General features: G+C 44.4%; 1 protein-coding gene across 3 annotated transcripts in view; it reads right to left on the bottom strand.

Moving 5' to 3' along the window:
• LOC128700109 (uncharacterized) overlaps positions 1-16011 on the bottom strand; it is a 150793-nt gene that overhangs the window by 110058 nt on the left and 24724 nt on the right. For all 3 annotated transcript variants that reach the window (XM_070100822.1, XM_070100823.1, XM_070100820.1), the window contains exon 2: positions 1240-3899. In XM_070100822.1, the coding sequence (XP_069956923.1) occupies positions 1240-3617 (2378 nt within the window). In that variant the 5' untranslated portion in view covers positions 3618-3899. The remainder of the gene's footprint in view (positions 1-1239; positions 3900-16011) is intronic.

The raw sequence follows: 16011 nt of genomic DNA, 5'->3' as shown, positions 1-16011 counted from the left end.
TGAAGCATACTTGTCAAAATACTTTTGGGTTTCCACACACTTAGCTATATATTTCTTCTTTTCTAATACTGTATATTAGTTTTTGATGTTTATTGTTATTTGGTTTAACTTTATTACTTACTTATAATAGGTTTACTTTACAACTTTATATACTAAGACAAAGTTAACAATAATCCTCATACCGGGTACCGCATTGTTTTCTTGATTTTCAGAATTCATAACTTTTTCTGTCACCCCTCCATTACCCCCCAAAAATGGTTAAATTACCCCCAGGGGGTAATTTACCCCCAGTTTGGGAACCACTGCTCTAGAGGTTAAAATTGTGTTGACACCTCTCAAATAGGAGGCGAAATTGTTGGACATGCATTCCTGCATAACTTGAGATATCAGGCGACTGGACAAGACAGCTGCAGGAACCTCAGATAAGTTTGTTTATGTTTAACTCTGGCCAGTGTTATTTTCATGGATAGACAGTGAGGTTTTCTGAGTATGATACACCTTGATCTCCAGTCAAATTGGCGAGTGATTTTAAGACATTCTCCTTTTATGTATATGTATATGTATATTAATTTAATATGCAGTCCACAAATTTATATATTTGCCAGAATTCCTGGTGTATGTACATTTCATTTGTAATTAATAGGTCTAAAGCAACTTGTGGTTATGACAGTGGTAGGTATCGAAGGGGGACATTTTTTGCGACCTAGGTGTCCCAAATTCCTACTTGTCTATGTAACTGATAAATAATAATTATCTTTGTTATCATTTACTGTTATGTACATTGTGATCACCAACATCGTGATCACCAACATCGTGATCACCAACATCGTGATCACCAACATCGTGATCACCAACATCGTGATCACCAACATCGTGATAACCAACATGGTGATCACCAACATCGTGATCACCAACATCGTGATAACCAACATTGTGATCACCAACATTGTGATCACCAACATTGTGATCACCAACATCGTGATCACCAACATCGTGATAACCAACATGGTGATCACCAACATGGTGATCACCAACATGGTGATCACCAACATGGTGATCACCAACATCGTGATCACCAACATCGTGATCACCAACATCGTGATCACCAACATCCTCAACACCAGCCTCACCATAAAAACATAAACATCGCTACTACCAGAACAATTAATGTCTAAGCCAAACACGGCAACACCAACACCAACTTTATCAACACTAGAAAAGTCAAGATTAACAACTCACTGAGGCTGCACATGTTGTAGGATCTCGTCGGACGTGGTGGTTGCATCGTCATGAAGGTAGTGGTGGTGTAGGGCCAGTCCTATGCATTGATGATTGCAGTTGGTGAGAATCTTCAGCAGGTCAAGCAGATCAGACACTTTATCAGGTTCACTGGCGATGTCAATGTACACCTCGGATGGTCTGAGGTGTGGAAAAAGAACTTTGCAGCACAACACCTGATTTTCTCTTATACATATCGGTTTATCAGTATTGATGAATTGAGCGATTTCCCTGGTAATATCATTATTGCATTTGGTGTTCTCAATGAGGCGCAACCACTGGTCCACGTTACACTTATCAGACAGATTCCTGTTAGCCTCACGTATAAGATGGACAATTTCCTTCGTGATAGCTTTAGGTACCCGATCAAGTAAGAGGTGAAGCAGCCCGGCCACATGAACCAGAACATTGTAGTACTTGGCCATATTTATGCTAGTTGCCCTGACGCTCTGTTTTAACACTTCCCTAATGCTGACAGGCAGTGCAGAAGACTTTAGATAGTCCTTGAGTGTTATTACAATATGAAGAGCACTGAAGTAGTCTTGTATTCCCTGGTGGGGTACTGAGTACTGCTCCTTGATACCTAGCCAAGTCCAATTTGGCTTCAATTTCAGGAATGATGAAAGAATCTCATCGTAAGGTATATCATATGCATCACAAGTAGATATCAGTCGATCTACTGCTGCTTCATCAAGAATAAGTTGTTGACGTGAAAGGCTATCAAGTGATATTATATATAATGTCCTTAATATTTCTTGAATCTTGTCCATTAAGTGAATTTCATTCCTATCTTTGTTCATCAATCTTTTTAATAACTTTCGTTGACATAGAAGATGTATTTCATGGTAGATTTCTGTTTCAGTGATGGTCATTGTGTTTATCTCGTCTGAAGGTTGGTCCCAGAGGTAAACAAAAAGTGTTAAATTACTTGGCAATCTTAAGTGTTCATGAAGACCTTCAAATGACTTCAGCTTGTTTAACAGTTTTTCAGTGCTTCTGTTAGTATTAGTGTAGCGAGTTATTTCTCGGTGAGTCCGGATCACAAACTCCTTCAAATATTCTTTTTTTATGCCAAGTAATTCAGCATATGTTACTTCATATTCTTCAGGGATCATCAACCTGAACATTTCAACCTTTTCAGGTCTTGAGGTGCATATAAAAGTTATGTAAGGAGAGTTCTGGAATTCATGTAAAAGACCTTTAACTAATGCTGTAGAACTGTCATTAAGTTCGTCCAGTCCATCAATGAGTATTAGGACCTTACAAAGCTTTATTATTTTCGACAGAGCATTTCCGAAATTTAATGAAATATTTGGTAATAGGCGGTGTTGGAGATGCTGGTAGGAGTCCATGGTAGAGTCTCTGCACTCTACCCACAACAAGAGTTGGTAATTGTCTAAACCTTTAATTTGTCCTTGACTGCCATCTGCCCATTTCCCTGTTATTAGCTTCATTAGAGTAGTCTTTCCACTCTCTGCCAAACCTTCAAGTAGCAGTATTTTAGGTCGTGCAGGTAATGACACAGATGTGGTCTGAAGAAGTTCGAAGAGATCTTGATAATCTATATGTTCACCTTCACCTCTCCGATTTCCTAGTTTGACTTCGATATTGATAAAATTATTGTCTACTCTAAGTGGAAGGTCAATTCCGAGAAAAGACACCGGGTTGATAAAAGTCATGTTTTGAAAGACCCTCTTTAGTTCATTACAACTGTCATTAATGATAATCTCTTTAATATTATCACTAGTATACATTATTATGTCTTCCTCTCCGAGAATCTCACTCATGATGTAGTCCAGGTTGTTATTCATCTGTTGTATTTCGCTCTTAACTTCTTCCTTGTCCCGCCAATACCGCTCTCCAGATGATAAAAGACACCCAGTTAACACCTCCCGAAGCTTCATCATAGTGAGAAAATACTCTTCATCAGGAACTGGACGTTGGCTATGAATAACGTCGTTCCTCATGTTCTTTACAGCAGTGACGAAGTACTCCATTTTTGTACTTGGAGAGAACCATTTTGGATCATGGAGAGGAGCTACATTCTCACAGGCTAGCCTGATGCTTAAATAAAGCAAATGCACACTAAACCCTGTTCCATCTGGGCTATTACTAATTAAATTCTTATCAGTTTTGCTAAACCTGAAGTTGCTTTTGTGTCTTAAGTAGTTTGCTGAAGATGTTGGAGGCAATTTATTTAAGTAATCATCCAGCTTTATATCAGGAGGTTTATCCGGGGTTCCCCAGCAGAATACTCTATACAGGACTTGCCTGCCACACACAGTCACAGCTCGAGTAAGCCTGAAGCTGTTATTTTCCCCTTTAGATATTAAAGCCATTGTGGTTTACAAGGAAAACTTCTGATATAATTCTGCCATTGATGGAACTCCAGTTGCTTCTGTAAATAATGAGGCTCACGGTGGTGGATGTTTTGTTGTTCCTGAAAATAATGCTGCTAATAATTTCTGCAGAAACTGTTGCTGATTCTTTCACACGTCTGCAGATAAAGTTGTGAATGATGCTGCTGATTCTTCTGCATGTATTATAATTGATTTAAAACTTATTGCTTCTGCGAAGTTCATGCCAAGTTGAGTCTCTCACAGTTTACCAAAACATCACCACTGAAAATATAAAAAACGAAATAATCCTGTATAACATTTCAAGTGAGAATCAAAATCATGTATATTATAAATGACGGAGTCAAAGGTTTATAATATGACAAGTAACTCGAAGAAAAATGTATATTACAAATGATTAAATGAAGATTTGTTAAATTTAAAGTAATGGACAAATACATACATAAAAAATAAAACAGCCTACTCAATGTGTTACGTAACTAGTGACAAACTGAAATATTTCACATTAAAGTAACAGATGGTATCATGAATATACATTTATTATGCAAATATCGCAAACAAGACACAATATGCAAAACAACCACGGGGGGGGGGGGGAATGATGGCTCTAGGCCTATCGTGTTGCAATCGGCACATCATCAGGAGCATGCAGTGATGAAGGAAAAAGGAGATTCAAGCAAAAACGGTCAGTCCTTAATAACAACAACAACAACAACAACAACAACAACAACAACAACAATAATAATAATAATAATAATAATAATAATAATAATAATATCTTTATTTCTACAAGTACGTGTATAAGGTATACAAGTCTAGCTAACATCAGTGATATACTATATAGAGAGCCGCTTGATATGCAGAGCATTTCGGGCAAATTAGGTCAATTTTGTCCCAGGATGCAACCCACACCAGTCCGCTAACACCCAGGTGCCAGCCATACCGGGGATTCGAACTCTGGACTTCAGTGTGTGAGCTGAGTGCATTAGCAATCGTGTTACGGGACACCCTTGCTGGAGGCAGAGAGAAGAGAGGCAGCAGGCAGGATGTGCCCCCAGGCATACCTGGAGTTTACCTGCAGAGGGTTTCGGGGGTTAATGCCCCCGTGGCTCGGTGTGAGACCAGGTCTCATGGTATATCACGGTCTGATCAACCAGGATGTTACTGCTGGCCGCACGCAAACTAAAGTACGAACCACAGCCCGGTTGGTTAGGTACTGATTTTAGGTGCCTGTCCAGTGCGTTCTTGAAGACAGCCAGGGGTCTATTGGCAATCCCCCTTATGTATGTTGGGAGGCAGTTGAACAGTCTTGGGCCACGGACACTTATTGTGTTGTCTTTCAGTGTACTCATGGCACCCCCTGCTTTTCATCGGGGGAATGTTTTCGTGTGCATATTTGGTACTGATCCCCCTAGGATTTTCCAAATGTATATTATCATATCTCTCTCGCCTGCACTCCAGGGAATACAGGTCAAGGGCCTTCAACTGTTCCCAGTAATTTAAGTGCCTTATCGTACTTATGTGTGCCATGAAAGTTCTTTGTACACTCTCCAGGTCAGCAATTTTGCCTGCTTTGAAGGGGAAAGTTAGTGTACAGCAATACTCCAGCCTAGAGAGAACAAGCAATTTGAAGAGAATCATCATGGGCTTGGCATCCCAAGTTTTGAAGGTTCTCATTATTCACCCTATCATTTTCCTAGCAGATGCAGTAGATACATTGTTGTGGTCTTTGAAGGCGAGGTCCTTCCCATTACTTTTTCGCTCTATTGTATGATTAGAATTTGTCATATACCCTGATACAGTTTTAATTTACTCAAGTTTTCCATATGTGAGTAGTTGAAATTTCTCTTCATTGAACTTCATATTGTTTTGAGTGGCCCATTTGAAGATTTGGTTAATGCAAATGTAATATACACAGACTTTGCGAAAATCTTCGCCAAATGTGACCATGGTGTAATAGCGCACAAAATGCATGCTAAAGGAATAACAGGAAAAGTTGATAGATGGATCTATAATTTCCTCACAAACAGAACACAAAGAGTAGTAGTCAACAGAGTAAAGTCTGAGGCGGCTACGGTGAAAAGCTCTGTTCTGCAAGGCACAGTACTCGCTCCCATCTTGTTTCTCATCCTCATATCTGACATAGACAAGGATGTCAGCCACAGCACCGTGTCTTCCTTTGCAGATGACACCCGAATCTGCATGACAGTGTCTTCCATTGCAGACACTGCAAGGCTCCAGGCGGACATCAACCAAATCTTTCAGTGGGCTGCAGAAAACAATATGAAGTTCAACGATGAGGAATTTCAATTACTCCGATATGGTAAACCTGAGAAAATTAAAACTTCATCAGAGTATAAAACAAATTCCAGCCACAAAATAGAGCGAAAAACTAACGTCAAAGACCTGGGAGTGATCATGTCGGAGGATCTCACCTTCAAGGACCATAACATTGTATCAATCACATCTGCTAGAAAAATGACAGGATGGATAATGAGAACCTTCAAAACTAGTGATGCCAAGCCCATGATGACACTCTTCAGGTTGCTTGTTCTATCTAGGCTGGAATATTGCTGCACACTAACAGCACCTTTCAAGGCAGGTGAAATTACTGACCTAGAAAATGTACAGAGAACCTTCACGGCACGCATAACGGAGATAAAACACCTCAATTACTGGGAGCGCTTAAAGTTCCTGAACCTGTACTCCCTGGAATGCAGGCAGGAGAGATAAATGATTATATACACCTAGAAAATCCTAGAGGGACTAATACAGAACTTGCACACGAAAATCACTCACTACGAAAGCAAAAGACTCGGCAGACGATGCAACATCCCCCCAATGAAAAGCAGGGGTGTCACTAGCACTTTAAGAGACAATGCAGTAAGTATCAGGGGTCCAAGACTGTTCAACTGCCTCCCAGCACACACAAGGGAGATTACCAATAAACCCCTGGCTGTCTTCAAGCAGGCACTGAACAAGCACCTAAAGTCGGTACCTGACCAGCTGGGCTGTGGCTCATTCGTTGGATTGCGTGCAGGGAGCAGTAAAAGCCTGGTTGATCAGGCTCTGATCCACCATGAGTTCTGGTCACAGACCGGGCCGTGGGGCGTTAACCCCTGGAACTCTCTCCAGGTAAACTCCAGATGCCCGTTTGGAGTCTTGCGGTGTTTTCGATGGAGGTCACTGTCATGGCAATCCAGGTGTCATCCACAAAGAAAGACACGGAGCTATGGCTTACATCTCTCTCAGATATGAGGATGAGGAATAGATGAGAATAGAATATTTACTATTTCCCTGTGTGTTCTATTTGTCAGGAAGTTATAAATCCATCTACCAACTTTTCCTGTTATTCCTGTATCACACATTGTGTGCATTATTACACCATGGTCACACATGTCGGAATCTTTTGCAAAATCTGTGCATACAACATCTGTATGTTGTTTATTCAGTGGCTAGGACAGGCAGGAGCGACCTGCTCTAAACCCGTGTTGCCCTGGGTTATGTAACTGATGGGTATCTAGATGGTTGGCGATCTTGTCTCTTAGGACCCTTTCAAAGATTTTTATGATATGGGATGTTAGTGCTTTCGGTCTGCAGTTCTTTGAAATTGCTTTACTGCCACCTTTGTGGAGTGGGGCTATGTCTGTTGCTTTCAGTGTGTGTGGGATGACCCCTGTGTCCATGCTCCCTCTCCATAGAAAGATGAAGGAACGCGACATGTTCTTCTTGCAATGCTTGATGAACACGGAGTTCCATGACTCTGGGCGTGGGGCAGATTGCGTGGACATATCATTTATTGCCTTTTCAAAGTCTTGTGGAGTTAGAATAATATCTGAGATTTTTTAAATGACCAAATTTTGGGTCTCGTTCATAATGAATTTATTTGGATTGTGGACCCTTATGTTATTACTGTTCTTGCTGCTGAACAGCGGTTTAGTGCCGATGAAGGTAGCGTAGGTAGCAATGATACGGCCGTGGACTAGTTTGGCTTTAATTGGATAGGAGTGAGTACACAACTAGAAGACAAAAAGAATGCAGATGTAATATATACAGACTTTGCAAAAGCCTTCGACAAGTGTGACCATGGCGTAATAGCGCAGAAAATGCGTGCTAAAGGAATAACAGGAAAAGTCGGTCGATGGATCTATAATTTCCTCACTAACAGAACACAGAGAGTAGTCGTCAACAGAGTAAAGTCCGAGGCAGCTACGGTGAAAAGCTTTGTTCCACAAGGCACAGTACTCGCTCCCATCTTGTTCCTCATCCTCATATCCGACATAGACAAGGATGTCAGCCACAGCACCGTGTCTTCCTTTGCAGATGACACCTGAATCTGCATGACAGTGTCTTCCATTGCAGACACTGCAAGGCTCCAGGCGGACATCGACCAAATCTTTCAGTGGGCTGCAGAAAACAATATGAAGTTCAACGATGAGAAATTTCAATTACTCAGATATGGTAAACACAGGAAATTAAATCTTCATCAGAGTACAAAACAAATTCTGGCCACAAAATAGAGCGAAACACCAACGTCAAAGACGTGGGAGTGATCATGTCGGAGGATCTCACCTTCAAGGACCATAACATTGTATCAATCGCATCTGCTAGAAAAATGACAGGATGGATAACGAGAACCTTCAAAACTAGGGAGGCCAAGCCCATGATGACACTCTTCAGGTCACTTGTTCTATCTAGGCTGGAATATTGCTGCACACTAACAGCACCTTTCAAGGCAGGTGAAATTGCTGACCTAGAAAATGTACAGAGAACCTTCACGGCGCGCATAACGGAGATAAAACACCTCAATTACTGGGAGCACTTGAGGTTCCTAAACCTGTATTCCCTGGAACACAGGCGGGAGAGATACATGATTATATACACCTGGAAAATCCTAGAGGGACTAGTACCGAACTTGCACACGAAAATCACTCACTACGAAAGCAAAAGACTTGGCAGACGATACAACATCCCCCCAATGAAAAGCAGGGGTGTCACTAGCACGTTAAGAGACCATACAATAAGTGTCAGGGGCCCGAGACTGTTCAACTGTCTCCCAGCATACATAAGGGGGATTACCAATAGACCCGTGGCAGTCTTCAAGCTGGGACTGGACAAGCACCTAAAGTCGGTTCCTGACCAGCCGGGCTGTGGCTCGTATGTTGGTTTGAGTGCAGTCAGCAGCAACAGCCTGGTTGATCAGGCTCTGATCCACCAGGAGGCCTGGTCACAGACCGTGCCGCGGGGGCGTTGACCCCCGGAACTCTCTCCAGGTAAACTCCAGGTAAACACAACGGGCAGTGTGAGGGAGTGACCGCAAGCCAGTCCGTGGAGGGGGAGCACTTGTGCCTATCAGGTCGGTCGGCCTAGGAGTGAGACCGAATGGGCTCAGCCTCCCACTGACCTGGGTGAGCCTACAGAGGGCAGCACTTAAATGCCGTGAAATATGAACTAGTCAGAACAGACGGCTAGGCTGTGTGTTCTGACAGTACAGGCTGTCTACATATGCTCGGCCATGCACCTCGCATCATCCGGACGTGACAATACTGGTGGGCCGGTAGGTATAAAGGAATTACTTACACTGGCTACCCCAGAGAGGGACTGGCTTTCGCTCACTTGTAAATAAAAATGGACATAAAAATGCAACAGGCAAAAAAAAACTCTCCCAACCAGGGGAAGAGAAAACTGGTTTGCCCGCGCTGTTTCATTGAGGAGAGAGTCCGGAGATGTCAGCACTGGAACTAAAATCTTCTATATACAGGTTGTCCGCAGGGCTGAACATCAGTTGACCACTCGTCTACGAACGTTGTTGCACCCTCACATCTGCAAACAATGACTGACAGTAGCATTTCCTAAGGTGTGACATGTGACTCAGAGGGCGGCACTGCCCTGACCATGACACAGGCTTTTTTTTTTTATAAAAACACTGGGTGCACATACCTGCAATAATACTATATCCATGGAATTCATTACACTCTGGGTACCCTTCTAAAAGTATCTACATAATTACATGATGTTGGCCACCCTGGCTCCATTATCAACTAGCTATACAATGTGTGTGCATTTATACCCATTTCTGCAAGCAAACAATTAGCATAACTAGCGTAGGAGTCAGAGAAGTCAGTAGGTACATCAATGTCACAGAAATGTACTGTTGTCCTGGGTCGCAGGCCATAAGTATGGAGCCTTACTGGGCCGTCTTCAGTAACAGTAGTAGTGGGAGAAGGGGTAGACAGGTTGTCCCAAGCATTGTTCTGATTGTGGTGTTGCAACGCACACGAATACAGTTCTGCTTCGACCTGCACATGGTCCACATACTTCATGTGATCAAGGTGGGCTTCCTTGATAGTTCTCATAGCAATCTCCCTCACCTCGAACTTATTGCCACGGAGCTGTTGGAGGACACGGTAAGGACCCACGAATTTTGGGACAAGTTTGTGCATACCTGGGGTCTGCGCTGGGTTGAGCAACATGACTTTGCAACCTGGTTCCACTTTGCTTTCCTTGGCGTGGGCATTGCACTCAGATGTGAACCTATCAGTAGCTTTCAAAAGGTTCTCTCGTACCCGCTGGAAGACAAGCTGCGTTGTCCGCATCTTTACTACACTGGGGTTATCAGTATCTTAAGTAGGTCTAGGTGGAGCAAACAGAATTTCATATGGTAAGCACTTGTCATAGCCATACAAAGCAAAATGAGGTGTCTCACCAATCGAGCTGTTGAGGGAGGAATTTAATGTACACTGAACATCTGGGATAGCCTCATCCCATGTAGTACAACTTGGGTTAACAGTTACCCTGAGCACCTCCAGGACTTTGCGATTTGTATGTTCAGCAAGACCATTACTCGCAGGGTGGCGTGGAGCTACTGGCGCTTGGTGAATGTTAAATCTGGAGCAAAGATCCTGCATTATGGCATTTATGAACTCAGATCCATTGTCTGACAGAAGGACATGTGGGCAAGTATGACGAAGAACAACATGCTAACGGAAAGCACTAGCGACAGTTTCAATGGTTTTATCAGGAATGGGTACTAACTCACTGTACTGCGTCAAGTTATCTACCATTACAAGCAGGTGCTTATTTCCCTTCTCCGAGGTCGAGAAGTTCGTCAACAGGTCGACAGAAGTTCTCTCCCAGGGCTCCTTTGTAATGGGATACTTTAGAATGGGGTTAGGATCTGTAATGGTACCCTTGTGCTGTTGGCAAACAACACACTGGTGTACATGCTTGGCAATGTCCGCTGCCATCTTAGGCCAGAAATATTTCATTCATGCCTGTTTGATACTGCGGTCCTTCCCGGGGTGCGCTACACCTGGGACATCGTGGATCAACCTAAGAGTAGCTGGTATCATGGACTCCGGTATCACCAGATGGTATATGGTTCTGCCGGGGTCCACCAGCTGTGCAACACGGCACAGTACTCCTTGGTTGACCACCAAATCCTTCAGTGGAATGGGAGACTTGACCTGTAAGTCAACGTCCTCCTTGGTCAGGAAACGAAGGACTGGAGACCACACAGGGTCCTGTCGTTGGGCTCTCTCGAGATCCTCAACAAAGAACGAGTTGCCGACACTCACGAATGCTATATGCCTCGACAAGGCATCAGCTACAACATTTTGCTTACCTGGGACATAGCAAATTTCGGGGTTGTAGTCATTGAACGTGAGTGACCACTGAGCATGCTTTCCCGAGAGGTTCTTATTCGCAAAAAGGGGCCAATAAGGGTAGATGATCTGCGTAAATCTGTATAGGATAATGATAGATGATATCCCGAAAATGACTCAAGGCCCATACAATGACTAAAGCTTCTAGCTCTGTCACTGAATAATTGACTTTCGCTTTAGTAAGGACACGGCTAGCATAGGCAATAGGCTGTTGCTTACCATTAGATTCCTGTGACAAGACTGCACCGATGCCAACTTTGCTGGTATCAGTCGTCAAGGTAAATGCCTTGGTGAAATCAGGGAATCTAAGGGTTGGGGCTGATGTTAACTTGTTCTTAAGAGTGACAAAATCTCGTTCCTGATCACACGTCCACTCAAAAGGGGCATCCTTCTTGAGTAAGCATGTCAGGGGTGCAGCAATGGTGGAGAAACCTGCGATAAAGGTACGGTAGAAACCTGCCAGGCCTATGAAGGACAGGACTGCATCCGCCGTCATGGGTCTGGGGAATTTCTGCACGGCCGAGATTTTAGACTCGTCTGTCTTTATGCCATTCTGAGTAACTACGTGACCCAGAAATTTTATTTCCTTCCGGAGGAAATGACATTAGGAGAGCTTTACCTTAAGGTTTGCCTGAGCTAGCCTGTCCAATACCCTGTCAAGTTTCTCGAGATGTGTCGGGATATCTTGCAACATGACTATGAGATCATCTAGGTAGACCATGAGCGTGCCACCTAGGAGGGTACGGAAAATTGTCGTCATCAAACGACTAAATGTGATTGGGCTTCTGCGCAAGCCAAAGGGCATCCTCCTGAACTGGTAATGACCAGTTGGCGTAGAGAAAGCTGTCAACTCTTTGCTCTCATCATCGAGGGGGATCTGCCAGAACCCTTGAAGAAGATCAAGAGTTTAAAAGACCTTATTATCGTCGATGTTCTGCAACAGGTCATTCAGAACTGGCAACGGAAAGCGGTCTAGGATCGTACATGCATTCAGTTTCCTGTAATCGATAACAGGGTGCCAGGTTCCATCTTTCTTGGGGACCAGAATAAGGGGAGCATTCCACGGGGAAGTGGACTCCTCAATAACTCCATCACGGAGCATCCGTGTAATGAGTTCTTCAGCAAAGACTCTTTGCGCATGTGGCATGCGATACGCAGGTACATAAATGGGTTTAGTACCTTTGCCAAGTGGAATACGGTGAGAGATCAGTGGGGTCAAACCCATCGACTCACCATCTAGTGCGACTGCAGAACGTGCATGATTGAGAACCTGGAGAAGTTTTGGGACCTCGTCAGGATAGTCTGTCAAAGCTAGATCATCTTCCTGCACTGGCCGGGTGTTGGAAGAGTCAGCAGCAGACTCACCTGGGAGACCTGCACTCACGAGGAAGTCAGCTGGGGCTTCACCCTCCACTCTCACCGGGAGAGGGAATCTGACAAGGTCGACAAGTGAGGTATTCTTCCGCAGGGGAAATTCTCGACTGTGCATGTTGACAACAAGGACTTGCAACTTACCACGTTGCACTGTGTGCAAAGGATGGTTCAAGGGAGAGGCCCTTGACTCGGCATGTGTCGTTGTCAACCAGCACATGGTCTCCTTCAAAAGCTCTGCTCACGTACACCATAACAGGAGTGAGCGAGTTAGCTGACAAAGTGATGTCATACTTCGTACAAGCAGTAACTCTGCTCACTGATGCCATGACACGAGTCAGATAGTCGCCTGCCGACAGGGATACTGCGGCTTGACAACTGCTGTTCTCTACAACAGCATCAGAGTTAGAGTGAAGGTTAGACTGGGCATCCCCAGACTGGGTTTCACTGGTAACTAAGCACTGATGGCCAGGAGGTGACGGGCAACGAGCTCTACTACGAGGTCGATCAGGACAAGAGACCGACCCCGGGGAGAATGTGCTATGGAAACCACCGGTTTCCAACGATTCCAGGCACTGTGCATACTCTGAGACAGAGTAGCATGTAGTGGATCCTAAGTGCACGCCCCAGAAGGGCACATCCACTCCGTTGAATTCTGCTTTCCAGTCAGCTGGATCTAAGCGGATCCTAAGGTCTGCCATGGTTTTGAACCCTATGAGCAGGTCACCAGGGAAAACAATACCATCTACGACTAAGAATTTTGCGGACAGCTTGTGACCCTGGACCGCAAATTCTAACGCTGTACGACCACGAACCGTCAGCGGATTACCTGAGACTCCTCTCAAGGTCTGAATGACAGACGGCTCTGTCAACATGGCTGCGTGAAGGCCAATGTCTCGGAAAAGAATGGAGCGGACAATGTTAACCACCGAACCTGTATCTAGGAAAAGCTGGACAGGCTTATGGTGGACAGTGGGCTCGACGAGCGGTCCACACGGGTTGTCATACCGAACGTGAAGGCATGACAGGCCAACAAAATCCCCGGAGTCACAGCTGCTTGAGGCTCGACGCTTGTTGATGAGGCTCGACCTGGAAGGTACGGTACGAGTCTCAGCAACAACATCAAGACACTCTGTTTCCTCACTGTTGGCAAGCATATCACTGCCCAGGGTGGCGAATGCATTGCGGACAGGGACGGAATACAGTGACTCCGACAGGGTTACTATGTCTTTCGCTGGTTTCTCGGAAGTGCCTCTTCCCCCGAACTAGTGGAAGGGCTTCTACTAGCACGTGCATTGCACGACGACTGCTTGCTCCACTCAGCTGACAGCATACTTCTCAGCTTGTTACACTCATTGGAGGTATGACTGGAAGTGTTGTGGTACATACAGACTCCCTCGCGAGACTGAGCATGGGGACGGTGATGGTTACTTTGATACTGAGCATGGGGATGATGACGGTTACTTTGATACTGAGGGTGGGGATGGTGACAGTTACCTTGCGGGGGCTTAGGTTTGTAACACTCTGATTGGTAGTGCCCGCGTTTGCCACAGTTGAAACAAGTCACTACGCGCTTAGCAGGTGAGGTTGGAGGAGGTGTTTGCTGACAACGTTTTGCCTTGGTCCAGGAAGTCGATAACTGCTTTTTTGTATGAGACTGACTGTTGTTACTGTGGTCAATATTTTTACTTGGGCGAGTGTTAGTGGGACTGGGTTAGAAACTTTGTGGGCTGGCTGTCTGACAGCGGCGGCAAAAGTGACTTCCGGCTGCACCCACGGGGTCACTGTGGATGGCGCCGGAAGGATGGGTATAGGATCATCTACAAAAGCGACAAACCTTGCCTTGCTTGGCAGGCGGCTCGATCGCGTCAATGGCATCATATGCACCCAGGACGTCGTGCTGAGGGCCGAGTCCTAGCGCATCAATGGCACCCTGGAGGTTAGGGGGGCATCCCTCCACATGATGCCTACAGCCAGCATGGGGATGATGTCTTTAGCTTTAATACAGTCATCACCATTCACCCACTTAGTGGAGCGGATGGCATCAGTAAAATCTTTGGCGGCTTGCCCAAACCGGCAAATGCAAGCCAGGGGGCTTTCGTGCCATTATTGACATTCGGCCAAGATGCTGGTAACGATCTTAATGTAATGGCGTTGGCGACTACGCCGAAAATAACGCTTAAATTCCTCCTTAAGCTCGTCCCAAGACTGAATCTCAAACACGATTGAGCTGCACAAAGGCACCTATATCATCCCGGGTGAGATCCACTGCTGCAACAGCAGCACGAATGTACAGTGAGTCCGTTGGACTATCAAATTGGGCCTTAACAGTCGTCTAGACTGACTGCAGCCATGGCTCTAACCTATTTGAACGACCATCAAAAAGAAGGGTCGGGTATGGACGATTAGCCGGCCCACTGGTGGTCAAGACTTGAGCCACAACTTGACCAACTGTCACGGGGGCTTTGATGGCCTGCTGCGTGATCATGCTGGCCGAGGCACCATTGCTAGCATAAGCAGAATCTGGACTAACGGTACGGCCACTGCGTGTCTTAGTCATGACGTCAATTGTTCAAATGCAAGCAGGTCACGAAGAGGGTAAACAGGTCAGAGCAAGAAATGGTATGCACTGGCTACAATTCAACAGAGAGTCAGAGAGAACACAGCACCACGGTACTAGGTAAACTGCCTAGTGATGGAAATAATTTGAGCAAAACAACAACAAAAAAAATAGTGGTACACTCTGAAACACAAAATAAGAGATGTATGCAAGTGAATGAACTACAAGGAAGTGCACAAAATGATGCTAAGGGTGGTCAATAATTTCACCAGGAGACTGGCAACAAAATTTATGAAAAGGAGTTGAACTGTAAACACTGGTAGCAAAAATTGCACAAAATTTAAAATAAATCAGGTATTACACAACACTAAACTGTGCTGCAAGCAGAGTTTAAAAAGATTGCAGGTGCTGGCAGTTGCAAATTGGAATGCAAAAAAAAGTAATTCACTTGCACAAAGGGAAGTTGACACAGCAAAGATATCAGAGTATGGGATAGTGCCAAAAATCACAGAAAAAAAAATAATACACTGTATCAAGAAATGCTATATTGCACACAAAATAAAATTAATAAAAATGCAAATTATTAAATTCAATAATAGGGCAAAGGTTAACTGGTGTTAGCAGGGTGTACACTGGTGTTAGCAGGGTGTACACTGGTGTTAGCAGGGTGTACACTGGTGTTAGCAGGGTGTACACTGGCAAAAACAAAAATTTCACGATCTCTAGGTCAAAATTAATGAATTTCACAAGTAATTTTGGTAATCAATGGTAAATAAGCAGG

The sequence above is a fragment of the Cherax quadricarinatus genome, chromosome 74 (assembly GCF_038502225.1).
Source record: "Cherax quadricarinatus isolate ZL_2023a chromosome 74, ASM3850222v1, whole genome shotgun sequence".
Taxonomy (NCBI): Eukaryota; Metazoa; Arthropoda; class Malacostraca; order Decapoda; family Parastacidae; genus Cherax; species Cherax quadricarinatus.
This window is presented reverse-complemented; position numbering and strand designations above follow the sequence as displayed.